This window comes from Gymnoscopelus microlampas (assembly GCF_963454915.1).
Source record: "Gymnoscopelus microlampas genome assembly, chromosome: 17".
Taxonomy (NCBI): domain Eukaryota; kingdom Metazoa; phylum Chordata; class Actinopteri; order Myctophiformes; family Myctophidae; genus Gymnoscopelus; species Gymnoscopelus microlampas.
Window position 1 is genome coordinate 4,001,706 of NC_139954.1, and position 25,443 is coordinate 4,027,148.

The following is a 25,443-nucleotide window of genomic DNA, read 5'->3' on the forward strand; positions in this document are numbered from 1 at the left end:
GATAATTTGGGTGTGGCAGAACTGTTTAACAGCAGATAAAATACTGGTCTGGTTCCAACTCTGTTTTCACAGAATAATAAAAAGAAAATATAGCTGCAAGCAGCGATAATACGGGGCCAGTGAATAGAGAGAGAGAGAGAGACATGGAAACGGAATAGATTGAAGAGAGAGAGAGTGACATGGAAACAATAGATTGATGAGAGAGAGAGATGGAAACATAATGGTTTGATTGGACATCTCAACCTACTGCCATTAACAGGATTCGAACTCTCAACCTTCAGACTAATAGGCTGCAACACTACCTATAGTGCTATAGCTTTGTCCAGGCTGATGTTGTCTGTTGAAGATCATAAACTCTTGCCTTCTTTCATGAACCAAGCCCCTGTTTCACTAACACTAAGATCACTCGTTCACAAACCATTTACCAATGAAGAAATTGTACATCTCCTCAGAACCAAAACTAGTGAAAGTAGCCGATCTACAAGCTCACAAACCATGAAAAGTTGTGAGATTGTAGATCAGCTATTTTCAGATAAAGTATGTCATGCGTTGAAAAAACATACTCTCAAATAAGCATTTCAGGTTATCTTTACCATTTGCACATGTATTCATTGATACAGTCATGTTGTTTGCAATTCAACTTAAATTAAGTCTGCATCAAGTGAGGCTTGAACTGGCGACCTTGAGATTGTGAGGCATTCATTTAAGGGAGACGCCATTGGCCCAACAGACATGTAACTGTGGAAAAGGAGATCACACAGATGATACAGTTTCACACAAATAGCTGAAAAATCCTGGGTTTAAGTGTTTTTCAAACTGCTCAAAATTGCGGACAATTTAAGGGCGGAGCTTAATGGTCAAATCGATACGTGTGTTCCTCATGAGTCAAGGCACATGTGTAAGCAAGTTTCACGACTTTCGGCCAAACGAGGCATGACTTATGCCTGTTTAAAGTCTGCCTTTTCAAAAAATTGCTATAGCGCCCCCTTTTGGCCAATTGGAGTGAGATTGGTTTCAGTGATATTTGGAATGACCCTGTACATTTCTGCCAAGTTTCAAAGAAATGTGAGTCTGCATGTATGTTTTAGGCACAGATGAATAATTTTCATAAAACTGTAATAGTTAAAATCTATCTCCTCCTGGGATTTTTGAGCAATCTGCATGAAACATTTTACACATGAACTTTGGACCACTGCCTACAAACATTTCCAACAGATTTTCCATAAGTGAAAAAATGCAGAAGTTAGGAGCCAATGACTGTTTTTCATATAATTCAAAATGGTGGGCGATCTAAAGGTCAGAGGTCAAAAGTCAGACCACGAAAGTTGTCGGGCATGAAGAGACGCATGTGTGTATCGAAGTTTCATGGTTGTAGGTCAAACAGGGCATGAGTTGTACCTGTTCAAAGTTGGCACTTTCAATTGAGTGCTATAGCGCCACCCTTTGACGAATGAGATAAGAATTATTTCTTGGTAGTTTTTCATGAGCATCTACCATATGGCCGAGTTTCGTAAAAAGCGTATGCACGGTTAAGCCAGAACTGGCAAAAACAAGTATTTTTCAAACTGCTCAAAATTGCGGAAAATCTAAGGGCGGAGCTTAATGGTCAAATCGATACGTGTGTTCCTCATGAGTCAAGGCACATGTGTAAGCAAGTTTCACGACTTTCGGCCAAACGAGGCATGACTTATGCCTGTTTAAAGTCTGCCTTTTCAAAAAATTGCTATAGCGCCCCCTTTTGGCCAATTGGAGTAAGATTGGTTTCAGTGATATTTGGAATGACCCTGTACATTTCTGCAAAGTTTCAAAGAAATGTGAGTCTGCATGTATGTTTTAGGCACAGATGAATAATTTTCTTTAAACTGTAATAGTTAAAATCTATCTCCTCCTGGGATTTTTGCGCAATCTGCACGAAACGTTTAGCACTTGAACCTTGGACCACTGCCTACAAAAATTTCCAACGGATTTTCCATAAGTGAAAAAATGCAGAAGTTAGGAGCCAATGACTGTTTTTCATATAATTCAAAATGGTGGGAGATCCAAAGGTCAGAGGTCAAAAGTCAGAGTGTGAAAGTTGTTCAGCATGAGGAGACGCATATGTGTATCCAAGTTTCATGGCTGTAGGTCAAACAGGGCATGAGTTGTACCTGGTCAAAGTTGGCATTTTCAATTGAGTGCTATAGCGCCACCTTTGGACGAAAGATTGTGAGAATTATTTTTTGATCGTTTTTCATGACCATCTACCATATGGCCGAGTTTCGTAAAAAGCGACAGCGCGGTTCAGCCAGAACTGCGAAAAGTGGCAGAAGTGACAGAATACTGTGAATATTACGGGGCCAGAGCAGAGCTCTGGCCCCGTAAAATGAAGTCTGCATCAAGTGAGGCTTGAACTGGCGACCCTGAGATTGTGAGGCCTTCATTTAAGGGAGACGCCATTGGCCCAACAGATAAATAACTGTGAAAAAGGAGATCACACAGATGATACAGTTTCACGCAAATAGCTGAAAAATCCTGGGTTTAAGTGTTTTTCAAACTGCTCAAAATTGCGGACAATCTAAGGGCGGAGCTTACTGGTCAAAGCGATAGATGTGTTCCTCATGAGTCAAGGCACATGTGTAAGCAAGTTTCACGACTTTCGGCCAAACGAGGCATGACTTATGCCTGTTTAAAGTCTGCCTTTTCAAAAAATTGCTATAGCGCCCCCTTTTGGCCAATTGGAGTGAGATTGGTTTCAGTGATATTTGGAATGACCCTGTACATTTCTGCCAAGTTTCAAAGAAATGTGAGTCTGCATGTATGTTTTAGGCACAGATGAATAATTTTCATAAAACTGTAATAGTTAAAATCTATCTCCTCCTGGGATTTTTGAGCAATCTGCACGAAACATTTTACACATGAACTTTGGACCACTGCCTACAAAAATTTCCAACGGATTTTCCATAAGTGAAAAAATGCAGAAGTTAGGAGCCAATGACTGTTTTTCATATAATTCAAAATGGTGGGCGATCTAAGGGTCAGATGTCAAAAGTCAGACCACGAAAGTTGTCGGGCATGAAGAGACGCATGTGCGTATCGAAGTTTCATGGTTGTAGGTCAAACAGGGCATGAGTTGTACCTGTTCAAAGTTGGCACTTTCAATTGAGTGCTATAGCGCCACCCTTTGACAAATGAGTGTGAGAATTATTTCTTGGTAGTTTTTCATGAGCATCTACCATATGGCCGAGTTTCGTAAAAAGCGTATGCACGGTTAAGCCAGAACTGGCAAAAACAAGTATTTTTCAAACTGCTCAAAATTGCGGAAAATCTAAGGGCGGAGCTTAATGGTCAAATCGATACGTGTGTTCCTCATGAGTCAAGGCACATGTGTAAGCAAGTTTCACGACTTTCGGCCAAACGAGGCATGACTTATGCCTGTTTAAAGTCTGCCTTTTCAAAAAATTGCTATAGCGCCCCCTTTTGGCCAATTGGAGTAAGATTGGTTTCAGTGATATTTGGAATGACCCTGTACATTTCTGCAAAGTTTCAAAGAAATGTGAGTCTGCATGTATGTTTTAGGCACAGATGAATAATTTTCTTTAAACTGTAATAGTTAAAATCTATCTCCTCCTGGGATTTTTGAGCAATCTGCACGAAACGTTTAGCACTTGAACCTTGGACCACTGCCTACAAAAATTTCCAACGGATTTTCCATAAGTGAAAAAATGCAGAAGTTAGGAGCCAATGACTGTTTTTCATATAATTCAAAATGGTGGGAGATCTAAAGGTCAGAGGTCAAAAGTCAGAGTGTGAAAGTTGTTCAGCATGAGGAGACGCATATGTGTATCCAAGTTTCATGGCTGTAGGTCAAACAGGGCATGAGTTGTACCTGGTCAAAGTTGGCATTTTCAATTGAGTGCTATAGCGCCACCTTTGGACGAAAGATTGTGAGAATTATTTTTTGATCGTTTTTCATGACCATCTACCATATGGCCGAGTTTCGTAAAAAGCGACAGCGCGGTTCAGCCAGAACTGCGAAAAGTGGCAGAAGTGACAGAATACTGCCAATAACAATACGGTTACAGAGCAGAGCTCTGTCCCCGTAAATACAGGATTTTACAAATCATACCCTATTCATACTTAATTAATACATAAAATACATACACAATTTTGGTCATAGTAAACAGTGACAACTGCTCAGGTGTATCTGACTGCCTGTAGTGTAACAACAGCATTAAGAATAAGGTGGTAAATTAAACTTACAGTTTTTGGGTTTACTCTTGACATTGACAGATAAACATGTCGTCACATCAGTCTGATTACAACCTTATGAATACTAAATGATCCTCTCTCTCTCTCTCTCTCTCTCTCTCTCTCTCTCTCTCTCTCTCTCTCTCTCTCTCTCTCTCTCTCTCTCTCCCCCTCCTAAGTTTGTGGGCAGGGCATGTAGGGAAAGTTATCTTTAAAGGCATGCAACAATACACTCTTTACAGTACAGTCTTTTCTTTTGTGACCAACTTTTTATTTTATTTTTTAAAAGCTTTTAAAAAGTGATATTTTTTGATAAAATATTTTTCTTTGTTAAAAGGGTTAAAGCACTATATTCTGATATTAATCATTGCTACAGAGCGTTTGTTCGGTCACAGGGGTCTCTCCAGCTCTTTAGTACATTTTCAGGTAGGTGACAACATTTAAGCCAATCAGGAGAGAGCACTGAAAAGGCATTTTCTGTTTAATAAAGAGCTGGAGAGACATGGGAGACTCCTTTTACTGAACAAACACTCTATAGCAATGAGTTCTATCAGAATACAGAGCTATTTAACACTTATTTTAACCAAACTAAATCACTTACCTTACCTTTAAGTGGTAATACCAATGTGCTCCTATGTTATTTTAATGCAGGCTAATGAAAATAAATAAGACAACATACACATAAGAATGGAATACAGTAAGTGCAAATTACAACTTAGCACATCTAAGTCGGTCTGGATAGTAACATCTGCTATTGTAATTAAATTGTACTTTGTACTTAAAATGTAAAATTGTTTCCTTGATAATCAACAAAATATTTTTGTCTGCTGACTGAATGATGTGACTTTCTATTCAGACATGTAAAAATGCATAAAGCACAGATGATCCCATGTTATTTACTATACAGTAGTAAACTAACATCCACTGGTAAAATAAGTGATTTTTCTGTTACATTTTTGGGTTCAAGTCTTACATAATGTTGAGCATGTAGAAATTTGACCCAGCAGATGGCGCTACAGGCCAAACCAAACCCCATTTTACTGCAGTGTAGAAAATGTTATGTTAAAGTCATTAATGGCCTGGTTAGAAACTGGCGCTGGTGGAAGAAGTATTATGATGTTGTACTGAAGTAAAAGTAGCAATACTACAATATAAAAATGCTCTGTTATAAGTAAAGGCCTATTTAAAAAAAAACTGAATTCATAATCAAAATGTGCAAGGTAACTAGTAACTAAAAAGTACAATATCTTCCTCTGAGAAACTTTAAATTATAAAACTAAGAAATATGTAAGGAAATGTACCTCACAATTGTACTTAAAGCCTCACTTTGTAACTTTTATTAATGAATGAAATGTAAATTTGGGGTGGTTTGTATTTTGTCTCCCTGATCTTCTATTGAGACATTTAGATCATGTCAAAGGTCATGTCTCACCTAGACACAGGATCTGACACGAATTTTTACCTGATGATCAAGATTTTGAATGAATTTATCCCCTGAGCAAGCAGGCCGGCTCTATTATCTCAATGGTAAAAATGTCAGCACTTGCACAGGAAACCGGGTTCAAATCCGGGGTAGAAGAGGAAAGTTACATAGTGCAGCTTTAAGTAACAGTACTTGAGTAAAAATACCTTTCATCACTGTAAATTGCCAGTGTTATGTATTGCATTCAAGGTTTTATTGTGAGTTTGTATAACTATTGCTGTACACAACCATAAGGTGTGAAGTCTTTCTGCTCTGTTATTAGAGACAACATGTAGAAAAATGAAAGATAACTTCTGTTACAACTTTGAGACCCTGGACCTTCAGTAGATGTGATTCTCAACCTTTTTCATTTCAAGGACCCGCGTTAAAATAATTGTTAAATTGTGAAGCAAGCCCAAATAAACAACTACACTTGAGAAAAAAGCCCCAAAAAACGCAACCCGCAAATACCAACATTTACAAGCATTTGCTGGCAATTTAGCAGTAAGCCCAACTCAATTCAAATAGTCAGAAAAATAATTTAGCCTCCAAGCTCCTTTGTTCAGTGGCATCAACATGAATAGGAGTGAATCTGACAAAAAGCTAGATGCAAAATCATATATGCCATGAAATAAATGTCCATATACATTTAAAAATTGACATGGAAATATCTCTCAGAGATATCCTGCAACCAAGGCACAGCAAACACAACATATGGCATGAACCATTGATGTAGAGTAGTGTTACTGAAACAGGGCCTTGGTTCATGACAGAAGGCAAGACTTTAAGCTCATCAAGAGACACCAAGAGTGGCAGCCTGTGAATCCAAAGGTAGCTTATAAAATATTTTAGGCTTAAAGTCGATGGGTATATTTTCTCTCAAACTTATTTCAGTGTTAGAAGGGTATCCCCAACATCCACTGTCGTAATATGAAGTCCAATTAAAATACTACAATCCATCTATGTTGTCTAGATGAAGTACAAAAATGTGCAAACTTTTGTCATGATAACTGAATTTTTGTTATCATGAGTTTGAAATCTGCATTATGATAAGCAACACAATATAGAGATACATTACAATATCCAGCTGTTTAGAATGCTTATTTGTAAATTGCATGGTCTTCTTTCTCTCAAGTTCAATCTACTATTTCTATGGCTATGACTATTTCTATATGCATATTGCATTCCCCATATTGCTGCTTGCAGCTATATTTTACATTATTATTATTATGTTGTTTATCCTACTTTATTGGCATTCTATTTATCTACAGTTAACGTTTTGGTTTGTTTAAATACTCACAAGTTATACTAGTAGTTCTGTGATTAACACAGGCCTAAAGAATTGAAGTGTGCACTTCTTTATCCCCTTGAGTAAGAGTCTGTTTACTGGCAAGAGTAGCTGTGTCAGCGAAGAAAGAGGAACTTACTGAGAAGGCAGTTGATAACAGGAAACCACAGACAGGATGGGAGCCACCCAAGCAAGCTCAAGTCACAGATACATGCAAGTCAAATTACACTTTTCAATATCAGATAGATGCTTTTGAAGAAATGACAAGTTTAATGATAATCAATATAGAGTCTTTATGGTAGGGAGTTTCTAGATGAAACGTATTACAATAGAGTAATAATGAAGATGATTATGATTGAATGTCTTTATTTTGTAATGTTTAATTTAGATGATCATTTATTTAATGTAAAGTGTAAAAGATTGAATTGAAAAGGGAAGGAACCTGAAGAAATAAAACTATGGTGTGTATTAGGAAATAAGGAGGCCGTAGGCATACTAACGCTAGCCCGTTCTTTTATGTTTGTGAAATTCTGCTACCACCAGTTTAAAGCAATGAAAACTATACACATAGCTTATTATAGCCCATAACGCTTCGGTTTCTGGAGAAATTACACTTTTCAGTTATTTTGTGTGTGTGCGACTATTAGTAATCATCCTCTTTAGGCTGATTTGAGTATGTGTGAAATCTACAGATAATGCTCAATACACTTGACCACTTGTGTGCAACACCTTGTGTGCTTGTAGATCAGCGATCAGAGATTTTTGTAACCCATTATTCTTCACCCAGTGCCAATTGTCTAAGCTGTAATCCTGGGCGCTGATCTCTCTCTGCCAGCCTGGGGAGAGCCCCGAACTGAGCTCATGCTTCCTTCAATGCATGAGGAGTGAGCAGGCCGCATCTTATCATCTGACAGGGGGTAGTTTCCCCAGTAGGATGTAGTGTGTGGAACAAACACGTTATTCCAACCAGTTCCTTTCTCCTCCATCAGGCGCCTCGCTGACCAGGGGGAGGCAGTATAGAGACCAGGATTACTGCATCATTTTGTGAGGGTACCTACCCTAGGGGACACGGGGAGAACATGCAAACTCCACACCGAGAGGCCCTTTCACCAACCCCACCTAGGGTATGGGCACTAATGACGAGGAGGAGAGGACACGGCCCCAGCTTCCACAGCGTCCCCGGCGGGAATCGAACCCATGCAGGACCTTCTAGTTGTGAGGCGACAGCGACTGTGTCAAAGACGCAAAGATCCGTGTCCCCAGATCGGCGACATTCAGCAAATAGATTTGGTGTAAAGGGAGAAAAGGAGTAACCTGACACCGACAAATGGAATAAGCTTGCGATACACTTTCCGACCGGGGCAGCTCAACTCCCTGTGCAATCCCAGACGTAATCTGCCGAGGGCTAAAAGTGCGATGCGATTTTGCAAATGCAGATTCGTCTGGAACCAGGCTAGAAAAGGAGGGGGTCAAGTATGAGCCCAGGATTGAAGTGGTTAAATAACATCAATGGACCATAAAGTCATAGAGCTGCAACACTTAGTCAGAGTAATCCATTTAAATCTATAATAAAAGATAATCAATTATAATTATGTTTTACATTGATTTATTGATAGAAAACATATTTTATGAAAAATGATTTGATTATTCAATTGCCCCAATAAGTAATCAATAATCAATAGAACAATCACTAAGAAACTAAAGGTAGTTTCCTTTTTACACACATCCAGAGGTATTCAGATTTTAAGCTAAGGTATCAACACCTCTAAAAAGTAAAAGTACAAAAGTATTGGCATCAAAATGTACTCAAAGTACCAAACGTAAAAAATACAAAGTATGCAGAACGTCCCATTTGTCCTTTATTGGACAAGGGCCCTGGACCCCATCTGAAAATTGTTTGTGACCAAAATTATAACAAATCTTTCTCAACTTTAAGAGGTTTTTCCAAAATAGCAGATCCACAAGATCCACAAAATGTGCTAAATTAACACATTTTGCTCTGGATCCCCCCGAAGGACCCCCTGGTTGTCCCCGGAACCAGTTACTTTAGAGTCTTTAAGTCCAGATTCTTGCACTGGTAGACTGACACTGGTCTTTATGTCAGGGTGTGTAGACGTGCACACAGCACTGACACTGGTCTTTATGTCAGGGTGTGTAGACGTGCACACAGCACTATCACTGGTCTTTATGTCAGGGTGTGTAGACGTGCACACAGCACTGACACTGGTCTTTATGTCAGGGTGTGTAGACGTGCACACAGCACTGACACTGGTCTTTATGTCAGGGTGTGTAGACGTGCACACAGCACTGACACTGGTCTTTATGTCAGGATGTGTAGACGTGCACACAGCACTGCTGACCACATCTCTCAAAAAAAATGTCTTCAGGGTGGTCGTTGAGTTCCAGCCTTGATCTTGGGCAAACTTGTAAACACATCCGAACAGAGCAGGAAACATCTTCATCAGGTCAATGCCGGCTGCATCCTCATCGTCAGGGCTGTGAACAGAGAAATTAAATCACAATTCTGTAGTGGTGGAAACTAAGTAACTAAGTGCATTTACTCAATACTGTACTTAAAGGCATAGTATGTAAATTCGCCCTGTATTTACACAATAAAACGAGAGTTATGCATATAACTAAGGTTCTACGAATTCCGGATGACCGCCAGAGGCAGTGTTTTCAACACCTGGATATTCATCGCGCGCTCGCGCATAGGTCGAATATTAATACCAACAAAGTCACTCATGACCTGTGTGCGCGCACGCCACCTACATAGGTGCGGTGTACACAGCGATCATCCTCTTGAAATCTTTTAGTCGAGAATGAGATTCCGAGTGACAGTCAACTCTGGCGGTCATCCGGAATTCGTAGAACCTTAGTTATATGCATAACTCTCGTTCTACTTCATTCCTCCTGACCGCCAGAGGCAGTGTTTTCAACACCTGGATGACTAATACCAACATAGTCACGAGGAACCTGCCCTTACCTGACCATCAGTTGCAGGTTGAAGAGGCCGACAGCACCGCCATCGCCACGGGATGAGGGGCGGCCACGTTCACCCTATAGAAGCGGGCAAACGTGCAGGAGGAAGCCCACGCTGCTGCAGCACATATGTCAGCCAGTGGGACACCCCTCAATGCAGCCCAGGAGGTGGACACGCTCCTGGTTGAATGACATCTCACAGGAGGAACAGGCAAACCCTTGCGTTCGTAGGCCTGCAGAATGGCATCAACAATCCAGTGAGAAAGTCGTTGTTTGGACAGAGCACACCCTTTCCTGTGCCCTCCATAACAGAGAAACAGTGCGTCCGACTTCCGAAACACAGAAGTCACGTCCACATACTGCCTCAGGGCCCGGATGGGGCACAGCAACCCACCATCAGGATGCGATCCCTCTGTTCCTGGCTGTGGGGCATAAGCCGTCAATCCGACAGGCTGGTTGATATGGAAGGCTGACAGCCTTTTAGGAAGAAAGGAGGGGTTGGGCCACATAGTAACCCCCGACCCATCCGAAGCCCACCTCAAACAGTCCCTAGCGACAGACAGGGCCTGGAGTTCTCCCACTCGCTTGGCAGATGTAATGGCGAGGAGGAAGGCGGTTTTAACCGACAGCCACCTGAGATCAGCCCGCTCCAGCGGCTCGAACGGCGGAGAACACAGTGCTTCTAGGACCGTAGGCAAGTCCCACGAGGGCACCCGAGTGACATGCGGGGGGTGCAATCTCAGAGCCCCCTTCAGATAGCGACTCACCAAAGGATGAGATCCCACAGTACGACCGTCCACCAGCCCATGCTGAGCCGAAATGGCGGCAACATACACCCTCATTGTAGAGGCTGAGAGCCCCTTATCCAGCAGAGTCTGTAGATAGCGGAGCAGCATTGGTACTGAGCACATGACTGGATCCGCCTGTTGGCCCTCACACCAACTACGGAACAATTTCCATCTGTTAGAGTACAGCGCTCTAGTGGAGGGTGCACGAGCGTTAAGCAAGGTATGGACAACCGCCTGGTCGCAGGAGTTCATCAGTGAACCCGGCCTCTCAGGGGCCAAACATGAAGCTGGAGCCGATCTGGCTGGGGATACCAAATGCGGCCCCCTACTTGCGACAGGAGATCCGGCCTCGATGGGAGAGGCCAAGGTGCTCCGTTGAGAAGCCGTCGGATCGTGGGAAACCATATCCTCCCCGGCTAGTATGGAGCCACCAGCAGCACCGTGTGACCGCATGTGGTGATTCTGTGAAGTGTCAGCCCGAGCAGTGGAATTGGAGGGAATGCGTACAAGAGGCAGTCTAGGGGCCATGGGTAGGCTAATGCGTCCTGCCCCAATGGACTGGTTGGATCCGACAGGGAGAACCACAGTCGACAGTGTGTTGATGTGCTCGAAGCAAACAGATCCACTTCTGCTCTCCCGTACCTCTCCCAGATCTCCTGGACCACTGAGGGGTCCAACCTCCACTCGCCTGGAGGAGGACTCTGGCGAGAAAGCATATCTGCAGCCTGGTTGTGAACACCTGGCAGATGTACTGCCCTGAGACTGGCAAGGCGAGGAAAAGCCCACTGAAGAAGTCTCTGAGCCTCCTGCAGAGACTGCCTGGACCTGACACCTCCCTGATGGTTCACATGGTAGACCGTTGACGTATTGTCTGATCGGACAAGGACATGTTTCCCTTCCAAGGCTGGAAGGAAATGTTTGAGGGCTAAGTACACTGCGCGGAGCTCCAGTGCATTTATATGTAGTCCCTGCTGGGCGGCCCAGGTTTCTCTGACTGTCCTGTGATTCCACACAGCCCCCCAGCCTGAGATAGATGCATCCGTCACCACTATCTCCCGGCGAGAGGGTAGTGAGCCCATGGCGACGCCCCGGCACAGACTCGCGCTCCTTCTCCAGGGTTCTAGCAGCCCACGGCACTGGCTGGAGTTCCTCACCAGCCTCTTCTGGTGCCTCTTGGGGTCGAGGCCTAAGCCGTTGACCGACAGCTGCAGGGGGCGCAACGAAAGGAGTCCCAGGGGCACAATTGCGGATGCCGCAATCAATGTGCCCAGCAGACGAAGGAGCAGGCCGTATGTCAGCCTTGTACTCCCCCGTACACGAGCAACAAGGCCCACAATATCCTCCACTCTCCGCGGGGAGGGGCAGGCCCGCATTGAAACTGAGTTGAGGGCGATGCCGATGAACACAGTGGTTTGACTGGGAGCCAGAGAGCTCTTGGCGAGATTCACCGTGAGCCCTAGCTGAGCGGCATGGGCCAGAAGGGTGGACGTGTCGCTGAGTGCCTGCTCTTGGTTCGAAGCACATACCAGCCAATCGTCTAAATACGGGAGGATCCGCATGCCTCTGGCTTGCAGCGGAGCAAGCGCCGCCGCTACGCATCTGGTGAAGATCCGGGGGGCGAGAGAGAGCCCGAATGGGAGCACCCGGAACTGATAAGCCCGCCCCTTGAAAGCAAAGCGGAGAAACTGTCTGTGGTGTGGTGCTATTGGCACATGAAAATAAGCATCTTTCAGGTCGATGCTTGTGAACCAATAGCTCTCTGACACAGCCTGGAGAACATCCACTGTGCGCAGCATTCAGAAACGAAAAACCTTCAGGTACTGATTCAACTGCCTGAGGTCGAGGATCGGCCGAAGGCTGCCGTCCTTCTTCGGAATAAGGAAATAAATGGAGTAGAACCCTCTTAGCTGAGCTGAACCAGGTACATACTCTATGGCTCTCTTCTCTAGGAGCTCTGAAATCTCCCGGCTGAGGGCTTGAGACCTCAGCGGGTCGTCGACCACCGTCATCCGTACCCCCGTGAACCTTGGGGCCGATGTCTGAATTGAATCCTGTAACCCTTGGACAGCGTTGCCACCACCCAAGGGTCTGAAGTCAAGGCTTCCCAGCGGCTGAGATGTTGTGGGGTGAACCGGCTGGGGCCCGGGTCGGGAGAGTCACCTCCGACCCCCCCGGTCCTGAAATGGTTTAGAGGATCGGCTGGCAGGGGCCCCACGCCTAGGAGCCCTGCCTGTGGGCGGCCGGAATGAAGGCTGTTGGGGGCCCTGTTGGGGTTGGCCCTGCCTCGGAAAGGGACGTCTGGCTCCCGAGGAGCTCTGGCCCCTGGCTGCAGGGTAAGGAGTGCCCGTGCGTCTATGCTGAGGTGGCGGTGCTGGGCGTAAGTCCGCAAACTGGCGCCTGGACTTGTTCGCTTGAACACTGCGCTCCAAGGCCTCTTGAGCTGCGGGCCCAAACATCTGGCCCGGAATGACAGGCAGTGTGCGGAGTGTCCTCCTGCACCCTTCCGACAATGGGGCCTGGGCGAGCCACACCTGGCGCCGGGCCAAAGTCAGGGTGGACATCAGTCTGCCAAGTTCCCTCGTCATATAAGCGAAAGCGTGGAGTGAGGCCTCACTCAGGCTCTGTGACGGGGCATTACCCCCCGCCGTGCGGAGGGGCTGGTCTAGGGCAAGTATAAGGTGGGAAAGAGAATTTCCGATACGCGCCGCCCGGGCTGCTATATCGTAGCTCCTAGTGAGGTAGTCATCGGTGACCCTGCATTGTGCTCGTGGACAACGAGCATCTGGTCTGAGGGCCTCATCTGGGGACAGTATTAAGGATGCAATGGTAATGGGGCGGCCATAGCTGAATGGTTAGTGAGCCCGCCTAGGGAGCCAGAGGCCCTGGTTGCCCCAGGTTCGATTCCAGGCCATATCAGCATATGTGTCGATGAAATGAAATTTGTCCCTGAGCAAGACTCTTAACCCCTAATTGCTCACAGGTTCTCATTGGAAACAAGACCGCAAGGACTTTCATGAACGACCTGTTAAAAGGAATTATCAATTATCAAGGGTCCATAGCCGGCACGTGGTCTAACCCATGTTCCCCCGCTTTGTCCATGGCCGCCAAGGTCCTGCAGTCTCGTGACAGGTGGAGACCGGCCTTGGCCCTGGGATCCGACCAACATCGCTGAAGCTCCTTGATGAAGTCCTCAGACGGTGGCACACTGAAAGAGGACTGCTGAGCGTGCCTGAAGAAGGCATTAGGAGGGGGGGCCTCCCCAGGGGGGGCATCCAGCCCAAGCTGTGACAAGGCCAACTGAATGGCCTCCCTAGCTGCATTGAACCCAGGCCCATGAGCATCTGCTCCAGACCCCTGAGAGCCTGCCACTGAGTGGGTGGGGGACCCGCCCTCTTCCTCTAGGTCCTCATGCCCTGCCGTTCCGGACGCAAACTGGGAGTCCGAGGCTGCAATAGACATCGCATCGTCCTCATGCTGATCAGCAACATTGACAGTATCATGGTCATAGTCCCCATCTCCGCTCTGGAGTGGAGACGCCGGGGCCACAGCATCAGTGCGGGGAGCCACAGGCTGCAGGTTGAGAAGAAGAGCCTTAATTTGAGCAAACTCAGAGGTCAATGTGTCCACTTTGCGAGACAACGGATCCTCCTTACGTCTCTTCTTGGCGCCTGAGGCCTCAGTACATAGGCGCTGGCGTTTAGAACTACCCCCTACAGGGCTCAAGACCGGCATTCCTGAGGGAGGCACCTGGGTGTCCTCCTCAGCCATAGCCAACCTCTCTTCCCTCTCAGTGAAAGACATGGTACTGCAATTAGTGCAAGCGTCCTCTGTCAAGGCTTGCCTCAGGTGCCCAATGCCAAGACAGCGTGGGCATAGGTCATGGCCATCCTCTGATCCCAGAACAGCCGAGCACGTGTTACAGACGGCGTACATTGCCAGCGCCAAGCAGCAGCGGAGGCTAACGGTATAATAATAATAGTGGGCCGCGCACCGCGGTCCCTCAAAAGCGGCGAAACACACTCCCAACGCTAATCCTTATTATTCTTTTATTTCTATTGTTGTCCAGCGACCAGCAGCAGCGGCGCGAGACACACCCCCAATGCTTGCGGTATATATCCAAGCGGCAGGGCGAGAAACACCCTCAACGCTAATCCTCCTTCCTTTTTTTCCTTTGTCCAGCGACCAGCAACAGTGGAGCGAGAGACACCCCCAATGCTAATTGCTAACGGTGTGCTAATACACTGGGCCGCGTACCGCGGTCCCTCAAAAGCGCCAGCTTTCTTTTATCCTATTTTTATTCCTGTCCAGCGACCAGCAACAATGGAGCGAGAGACACCCCCAATGCTAATTACTGACGGTGTACTAATACACTGGGCCGCGTACCGCGGTCCCTCAGAAGCGGCAGCTTTCTTTTATTTTATTTTGATTCCTGTCCAGCGACCAGCAACAATGGAGCGAGAGACACCCCAATGCTAATTACTGACGGTGTACTAATACACTGGGCCGCGTACCGCGGTCCCTCAGAAGCGGCAGCTTTCTTTTATTTTATTTCTATTCCTGTCCAGCGACCAGCAACAAAGGAGCGAGAGACACCCCCAATGCTAATTGCTAACAGTATAATAATAATACACTGGGCCGCGCACCGCGGTCAGCTTTCTTTTATTTTATCCTTATTCCTGTCCAGCGACCAGCAACAATGGAGCGAGAGACACCCCCAATGCTAATTGCTAACGGTATAATAATACACTGGGCCGCGCACCGCGGCCCTCAAAAGCGGCAGCTTTCTTTTATTTTATTTTTTATTCCAGTCCAGCGACCAGCAACAATGGAGCGAGAGACACCCCCAATGTTAATTGCTAACAGTATAATAATACACTGGGCCTCAAAAGCGGCAGGGCGAAACACCCCCAACGCTAATCTTACTATTCTTTTATTCGTATTTCTGTCCAGGGACCAGTAGTAGCGGAGTGAGAGTCACTCCCAACGCTAACTCCATATGATTATTTCTGTAAACACACACTCACCGTCGCCAATGCACGGCTATGGCTCCACGTTACTCCGTGTCACAAACAACAACAGTGGAGGGGGAAAGCTCACGATGCTAGTGTCGTTAGCTCCAGTGCTAGCAAGCAGCCGCCACAGCCGCAGGGCTGCTCCTATACGCGTCCTTTCTTTTTTCTCTTTTCGGTTCCTTCCGATGCCCCTATGAACGGGGTAATCCAATATATAAAGCAGGCTACGCAGCCTCTGGAGGACGAAACCGTAGTCCGTAGCTCCAACCGTTGGTTGCGAGGCTCCACGCGCAGCTGCAGTAGTTAATCGACCTACGCTCCGGAGGCGAAAAGATGAAAGAGGATGATCGCTGTGTACACCGCACCTATGTAGGTGGCGTGCGCGCACACAGGTCACGAGTGACTTTGTTGGTATTAATATTCGACCTATGCGCGAGCGCGCGATGAATATCCAGGTGTTGAAAACACTGCCTCTGGCGGTCAGGAGGAATGAAGTAGAACAATATATATATATATATATTATTATTTTTTTACCAATCTATTTCAGCAGTTTATCAGCCAATGGAGTAGTGTGGTGGTGTTTACCTGCAGAAACACTTTGCCCTCTCACTGTATTTTGGTGTTTTCACGTATTTAATAATTGTTTGGGTAGACAGGGAAGTCTTTGGGGAAACCAAAGCGAACTGTGAAAACACCAAAATATAGCAGGTAACGCCCGTGAGCAGGTAAACACCATCACACTACTCCAGTGGCTGATGACTGCTGGTAGCCTATAGAAGGAAATGATGGGTAAAACATGTATTGATTGTTTTGTTAACAGAGGGCAAAGTTCAGTGCCGGCTGCAGACAGTAATAAGCAGGGGGGCATTTATTATTCTTTTTTTCGGTTATTGGATGGATATTGTACTTTTTTGGGGTGTTTTGTAACTCTATTTCGGTTAATTCGGTTCATTTACCTTGCCCCTATATATAGCAAGCAAATCGTCACCTTAATTTACTGCGCTGCTGCGCACATAACAGGCGGGCTTTCACTTATGACATCACATAATATACATACTGTATGCACATAACACTCTAATGTGTTAAAATAAAGGTGCTTACCCCCACGCCCCCAATGTTAACTCTCGCTACGGGGTAGTAGTTTAATGTAATAATCCATATCTTTCAATAAAGAAGTGTTTTAATGCCGTCATTTTTCGCCCTCGTTTAGTTCCTGTTTTCATTGAGTGTAATTCCGGGTTTCACCAGATGGGCGCGTCACTACCGCCCATTGGGATCTTCCGACAGAATCGGCCACAGACGGCATTAAAACACTTCTTTATTGAAAGATATGGATTATTACATTAAACTACTACCCCGTAGCAAGAGTTAACATTTGGGGCGTGGGGGTAAACACCTTTATTTTCAATGTGTACATGTTTGGAGTGTCTACGGGGTATAGTGCTGAAAGTCCCTGTGTCCATGGGGTGTGAACCCTACAACTCTACTAGATTGAAAACGTCAGAATCATAAATACATCTACGAGAGTTGTATTCTACAGCTATAATGACACCATCTCCACGGCGGGAGGAAAAGGGGAGGGAGGCTATGGACCAACAACACAAATACGTTGAGCATTAATTTATAGGCCTAGTATCTTATCACTCATTACATAAGAGTCTTATGTCGCAATCTCCACGGCGGGAGGACAAAAAAAAAAGTTAACTTCACCTTGGTCTTTTTTCTTCTCTCTCAGTCTCGGATTTGAATTCACGTGCATGAGAAGCACAACAACAACACACACACAGAGGTAATGACGTGACGTCGCACCGGCACCGCTCGCACGGAGGTGTGATCAAAAAGGTGGTCGACTCAAAACAAATCCAACTCGGTGCAGTGGAGTGGCGGTGCCAGTGTTAGTGTACCTTTTATTATTGCATTTTCATTAAACTATTAATTATTTGGAATTTTAAATATTTATAATAATCACAAAGAACATACAAATAACATATATTTAACACCCGAAAAAATATATGTCTGTAAAATATTTTTTAATAAAAATAATAATATTCTGGCCAATCTGAACTGGGGGGGGCACAAAGTCTAATCTGGGGGGGCATTGCCCCCCAATGCCCCCCCATAGGGCCGACACTGGCAAAGTTACATACTCTGCCTTTAATGTTGAGTTACTTTGACTTACGTGAGTATTTCTTTTTTTTTTTTTTTTAGAATTGAGAACCACTATAATAAAAGCCCACGGTGCCTTGCCAGTTTGTAACTTACTAGTGATCATGGAGATTGCGTATGAAGCGCAGCAATCCAAATGTGTTCTCTGGGTAGGGCTTCCTCTTGCCATCCATCTTCTGGACCAACTCAGGTGGGAACTGGAATAAAAACATACAACTTAAAGATCAAATGGACTTGGGACTTGAAAATTACTCTTTAGTTTCCATGGCAAAGCAAGTTTGTTTCTATACTATACACAAAGTTATTCAAAGTGCTTTACATATGGTATGCAAAGGCATTTTAAGAGACATAAAGAATAGAGGGAATAACATAGAGAAATTAAAACAAAAATCAAAGTGCAATTGCAGTTTTATTTCTTCTCAAACTATATGCAAGAAGTTCATGTACCTTGTGTTTCCACGTGTTGAACAGTCCTTTCTCACCATACTGGTCTGGTACCCCCATGAGGTCAGCATTGTCAGCATTTCGACAATTCTGAACTTCTTTTAGATTTCCAGTCTTTCTCAAGTATTCTACTTTCCTGTAAAAAAAAAAAGTATGTATATACATATACTGAAAATATTAGGCTAACCTTAAACATATTGGCAGAATATAAGTACCTTACCGTCAGATCAATAATGGAACGGCAAATGTTTTACGTTCTGTCATACCTCTCGTTTGACCAAAAGAAGGGATGAGACAAGCATTCCTCCACTTTAGGTCTTTTCTTTGGGTCTGCATGGATCATCCACTCAATGAGATCCTTGGCAACCACATCCTGAACATGATCCAGGTTGTAGATTCCATCATAGATGTTGCTTTCACATCTAAAGCCTGTGCCAAATGGATGGTGTCCTCCAGAAAGGATGTAATATATCAACATCCCAGCCACCTAAGAAGGAGTATGAAAATTTATAAGTTTATCATGTTTTCTGTTCTCATGTATAAAGGAGAATTCTCACACAGACAAAATAATGAATTAAGAATTAACCTGGATATCAGTGCTACTTTTATATGCAATATCACTGTCTTCGTTCAAAGTCTCCTTTGCCTTCCAGCATTTTGTTCCTGCACTGCTTGTACGTAGGGTTGTTTGTCCTTTGGGTAATCGGCGACTTATTCCAAAATCTGCTAATCTTACCCTTTTTTCAACATCTGCAAGGCAATTTGGATATACAGTAACAGTGTTTTAGATTGATGGAAAAAAGAAAATGCTGTATGTTGTTTCAATCTATGAAATGGTTCGCTCTTAATTTCTCCTTTATCTTACCAATGAAGACATTCTGGGGCTTGATATCCCGGTGGAGAATATGAGGATTTTGGCAATGAAGAATGCTTAAGCTATTGAGAACCTGGTTTGCAAGATCCTTCATCATTTCACTAAGGCTGTCTTCAGGAAAGTGATTGATTGATTCATCGATGTATTCTTCCAGCGTGTATTCACATAACTGAAGCCCAAGGTATCCAAAGTTCTTATCCTCTGCAGAGTCGACATATCGTACAATCGAAGGATGATCAAGCTTTGGAAGACGTAAAAAGCCTTCCTCATTCTTCAGCACTTGGTAGTTTTTTTTTCTCATTCTCTTAACTGCGATTTCAGTGCCATCACGATCCCTCAGCCCTAAGAAGACCTCAGTTCCATCACTTCCTATTGCAATGCAGAATTCATCATCTGTCCCAAACACAAGATTCCCAACTTTAATCACTTTACTTTCATCTATGTTTGCAAGCTTCTCTAACTGTTGCTTCCATCTTTGACTGTTTGGGTACCAATTACGTGGTTTTGGTGACACACTGGCTACGGGGTGGATAGGTTGCACATTTGAACTTTCAGTCAGACCAGATTCCTCAACAGGAACAGTATCTGCATCAACATGAACTTCATCTTTCAGCTCCTCTTGCTTTCCTGACTTTTTTCTCCTTATTCTCTTCTTCTTTTTGGATCCTGGTGGCTCTGTACTGGCAGTTGTGGAAACTTCACACTCTGAGCTTGGCTTGTTTAGATACTTTTGCATTTCTCTGAGCTTTTTTTTCAGGTTGTCATTCATCCCTATGTCTGCAGATGTAATTATATCTTCAGGCACATTAACTATTCCCACTGATGCAAAGATGTCAGTGGCACGTTCACATGGAAGCAGGTTTGCCAGTATGCCATATGTATACATTCTCATAGTAGAGGAGTGCTCTTTCTTCACAAAAGGAACAATCGTTGTGCATAATGTATCCATGAGGTACTGATTCCAGTCATCTTTGACTTTAGTTTTTTGTGCTATCACATATAGAGTTAACAGAATGTTTTTCTGGAATTGAGGAATTTGAGTGCTTGTGGAAAGGAGATTCAGCAGCGTGGGGATCATAAGCAGTGATAACTGACTGGGTATCTCTCTCATTGTGCAGAAAACTGCATGTACACTCCTAACAACTATACACTGCTGGAGTGCACCTTGAATTTCTGGAAGGCGTTTGTCTGCATTTTCAATGTAGAAGTTCAGCTTGTCATTGTCCTTTAACCACTTAATAGTTCTCTGACGATACTCTTCTGATTTTCCTTGAACATTAAAGAGTGTATCAATCATGGTCAGATGGGTCTGAGGATCCTCTTCCAGCATATTACGATCAAAAATGCTGAAAACGTATGTTGGTGTTTTCTCTCGTACAGCAATGCCCAGATCTACAAACATTTTTATTTTAGAATAATAGTCACCACCACTCAATGCAAGCTCATTTATCATGTCAGATATTTTTAAATTGAAAATAGCATGTGCAGGATGTGTAACAGGGATTACATCTACAATCCCTCCAGCTTTGATTAGGACTTTCACAATATCATCTCTCTTACTGATGGCAGCAACCTGAAATGATGACATAGCACGGGGACCATTTGTGAGAACATTTGGATTTGCTCCTGCTTTAATTAGCTTGTGCACAAAATCAAGTGGTGTTTTGTAAAAGGAGGCAAAATGCAGAGGGGTCCAGTCATTTGTGGATAACTGATCTAGATGTGCACGCTCTTTCAGAAGAAAGGCAAAAATGTCCTCCTTGTGATATACCACAGCAGCAGCCAAAGGACATATCTGAATCTTAAGCTCTTTGGATGGGTATAGGACATTCATGTCTTTGTCTCTGATTGATCTCTTGAACTTCTTGAGGTTCCCACTCATAATGAACTGTATTATGCGATCTGTTTCTGTTGGGGCAGCTGTGGTCCATGGTGGAACCACTTGGAGCTCATTATTCATGCTTTGCGCTACCGGATCCATTTCTTTGCTTCAGAATAACTGTGGGTTGACATAGAAAATGTGTTACTGTTGGTACTTTAAGGACATTTTTATGACAATGTTTATACTTTTGCTCAAATAATAATTTGAATACATTACTTTTACTTGTAGTACTGATACTTTTACTTACAGTAAGTGAAACAAAAGAAACATAACAATTATAAATCAGAATACTTTTTCCACCACTGTGTGTAATCTGGCAACTACAAAAGTTGTACTTGAACTTTTAAAATATACATGTATGTTATACCAGACCTGTATCTGTCACTCCAACCAGTTGAGATATACAGTAGGTAATGGTATACTAGTAGGAATGTTGGTTGCAACTATTCTTTCTGTTCCCCCAAAAATACCTCTTTATGAATATGAATATGAATATGAATATGAATGAATATTTATGTATGTAATATTAATCTTTGTGTCACAAGCTACTTGGCTACATCCTGAAAGCAGCATGTGAGTTTAAAAAGCTATAATTGAAATCAAGTGTCCAAAGTCTGTTTTCATGGCCATGAACCTACTGTTACAATGAATAGTAAAAGTAAGAAATATTGTTTGTCCAAATGGTTCCATTTTTATATTTACACTGACATTTTAAAAGTATTGTCTATTTAAGTCTTTATTCTGTTTCAACAAAAAAAAAACTGTGTCCCATTCTATGCATGTATAATTAAGTAATTGAGCACCTTTGAGAAACTTTATGCACCTGCAGTGCATGAAGTAAATATCTTTACTCTGGACTTTGAATTGCCTTATTAGACTTATGCTTATCAGACTGAGAGCAAGACATACCATACAAATAAGCGACACGTTGTGAGCTTGTAGATCGGCTATTTTCAAATTGCCAAAGTATTTAGGTCTAAAGTGGTTTTGTACTAATAATCAAAATGTACAAAGTAACTAGTAACTAAAGTTTTCAAATAATTGTTGTTGAGTATAAGTACAATATTTGCCTTTGAGAGTGGAGTAGAAATAAAAGTATTGAAAATTGTAAACACTCCGGTAAAGTAAAAAAAAATAGCTCCAAATTGTACTTAAGTAGGCTACATTACTTGAGTAAGTGTACTTAGTTACTTTCCTCCACTGCATTTTAAGGCCTTTTGGAGAATGGCCAGTAATTATACTGTACAGTTACATAATGCTGCGCCATTGTAAATGTATAGCCAGTGTTAGGCAGTAACTATTTACTAAGTAATATATTACTGTAATATTATTACTTTCCCTAGTAGTGTAAATTATTACTATTGCCTAAATGGTAATAATAGATATTATTCCAAGTAATTTTGAGTTAGTGAGTTATATGATTTGTTTCTATTATAGCATGATAACTTTCCAGATATAGAAAGCCTGCAGTTTCTATTAGGTTCTATTCTCCATCGATGATGTCACTGGTACTTTACTTACTGATTTACTTTGTAGCTTTAGATTATTATGTAAATTACACACATTAACAAATTAAGCCCTGTTTTATATTTGATTGATTGATTGAATACTATTGAGTTATTCAATTGTGTATTCAATTAATGGAGACATTTAAAGACAAACATTAATATACAATAATATGCTAAACATCATATATACGAGTAGTGATAAAAAATAAAGATATATACAGTAAACAGTTGGGGGGTGGGGTGTCATTTCCCGTGATAAGCTTAGACTTATCTACAAGCTGTGCGTTGTGATGTGACACATTGTGAGCTTGTAGATCGGCTATTTTTGAAAGATTTGTGACACATTCTGAAAACCTTTGAAATGGGACATTCTGCAGAATGAGTACTTTTACTGTTGGTACTTTAAGGACATTTTTATGACAATGTTTATACTTTTGCTCAAATAATAATTTGAATACATTACTTTTACTTGTAGTACTGATACTTGTACTTACAGTAAGTGAAACAAAAGAAACATAACAATTATAAATCAGAATACTTTTTCCACCACTGTGTGTAATCTGGCAACTACAAAAGTTGTACTTGAACTTTTAAAATATACATGTATGTTATACCAGACCTGTATCTGTCACTCCAACCAGTTGAGATATACAGTAGGTAATGGTATACTAGTAGGAATGTTGGTTGCAACTATTCTTTATGTTCCCAAAAAATTACCTCTTTATGAATATGAATATGAATGAATATTTATGTATGTAATATTAATCTTTGTGTCACAAGCTACTTGGCTACATCCTGAAAGCAGCATGGTGAGTTTAAAAAGCTATAATTGAAATCAAGTGTCCAAAGTCTGTTTTCATGGCCATGAACCTACTGTTACAATGAACAGTAAAAGTAAGAAATATTGTTTGTCCAAATGGTTAGTAATTGAGCACCTTTGAGAAACGTTATGCACCTGCAGTGCATGAAGTAAATATCTTTACTCTGGACTTTGAATTTCCTTATTAGACTTATGCTTATCAGACTGAGAGCAAGACATACCATACAAATAAGCGACACGTTGTGAGCTTGTAGATCGGCTATTTTCAAATTGCCAAAGTATTTAGGTCTAAAGTGGTTTTGTACTAATAATCAAAATGTACAAAGTGTAGCGGACATGGCGTAATAATTATGGGAAATATTAATGATAATTATGAAAATATTAAAAATATTTTCTGAAAAATCAAAATATTGATTTTCACCAAAAATCAAGGAATTGCGCAAATGAAGGGATTAATTCGCACCTCAACACAACCATGAAAAAGGCTACGCAAGAATCTTGGACACAGTAATGATGCATGGGTTCTGGTTAGAAAATGATTGGAAATTGAAATCAATTTGGAAAAGGACTTCCGTTTAAATCAAAAATAAAGTGTTTATTAAGATAACTCCTATGTAGATATTAAAACAACCAATGAAATGGGGAAAAGAACAATAGATCAATAACTCAAAAGATGATGAAACTGGTTAAAATCTCAACAAAATACAAAATCACAGATCTACAATTCAATCAGGTCAAATCAGGAAATGGCCACATTTTAATCTATTAAAGGAGAAAGAGGGATTAAAGTCATAAAAGAAAAGAGAAAGATCAATGATTAAAAATAGCTAATCTACCCTCACACTACACTCAGGTTGCCACACCACATGTGAATGCATTATGCTCGCCTGGTCCATTGGGATAGGAGAGAAGATGATTCCATTGTCTCTGGGGAAGAGACCATGAGGCGTTGGCTGGTTAGCCGGTTTAGCTAGCATCCGGGCAGTAGCGTCTGTGTGCTGCTACCTCACTGCGTCACGCAGCCCTTCTCAGTCTCCACTCAACTTGGATTGAGGAGACAGGACGTGTGGCCGAGGGCCCACTTGTGGAGGGAGCAGGGCAGTTGTTCCGGGTCAGCAGGGCATCTGGCTGGAGAGCTGGCTGGAGAGCTCGGCGTAGGCCGGTGGTTCCTCTCGTTGGGAGAACTTGAGGCGTTGGCTAGCATGGATAGCTAGTGTCCGTGAAGGAGCGTAGGACAGGGCCAGTTGTAGAGAGTGAGAAGGGACTTCTGGTCAACCTTCCTGTTGCTGTGGTCGGGGGACGTGGCTATCGTCTACCCCCTGGGTCCTTTGAGAGCGTTGAACTGGGAGCCACCCAGTGTGTAGAGCGGGAAGCGGTCAAGAGAGAGGGAGAGGGGACTCCGTCGACCCTCAGGTCATCAAAAGCGCAGTGGAAAGAGAGAGAGAACTGGGTGACCAGCTCTTTTATAGGTAGAAGGAGGGGTCTTGGCTTCTTGGCCCATTGGGGCATGTTGGAGGCAGCTGTATGGGTGGCAACCTCCCTTACTACAGTATGAAAACTAAAACTTCTCTGCTAACTATCTTGTGGACCTTCTATTAATACATTTGGCGGGATATTTGGAATCACAATGAATTTAGAATGGTCTAGGTACTAGACGTGAAGGCTTTATGTCAAATAGAAAGCAGGATAAGCATCAAAGTGTAATTAACAAGGAAAGCATCACATTTAAAACACCATATTATTGTTGTAGTCATAATACAGGACAATAAATCTATATTTTGAAGTCACAGAACATAATACATAAGCCAATTTATTCAAAGTTCTTGTTGCTCATGGTCTTGTTCAGTGAGTCTGCGTGTGTGATATTGGGGCAGAAAAGCAAGACATGCTTACATGTCATAAAAGTCTCCGGTTTCATTCTTATCTCTTAAAGGATGCCGGACAGAGAGAGAGAGAGAGAGAGAGAGAGAGAGAGAGAGAGACCCAAGTA

The 25,443-nt window shown here is 43.0% G+C and overlaps 2 protein-coding genes across 2 annotated transcripts in view; both read right to left on the bottom strand.

Moving 5' to 3' along the window:
- Window positions 1-18,755, bottom strand: part of LOC311064033 (uncharacterized protein) — a 36,210-nt gene extending 17,455 nt beyond the window's left edge. Inside the window, exon 1 of the mRNA XM_084083748.1 lies at window positions 18,636-18,755. The gene's annotated coding sequence lies outside the window, so the exon portion shown is untranslated. The remainder of the gene's footprint in view (window positions 1-18,635) is intronic.
- The window catches only part of LOC311064032 (uncharacterized protein), a 33,858-nt gene continuing 17,107 nt past the window's right edge, over window positions 8,693-25,443 (bottom strand). The window contains exon 4 of the mRNA XM_084083747.1: window positions 8,693-9,473. Within this exon, the coding sequence (XP_083939873.1) occupies window positions 8,957-9,473 (517 nt within the window). The 3' untranslated portion in view covers window positions 8,693-8,956. The remainder of the gene's footprint in view (window positions 9,474-25,443) is intronic.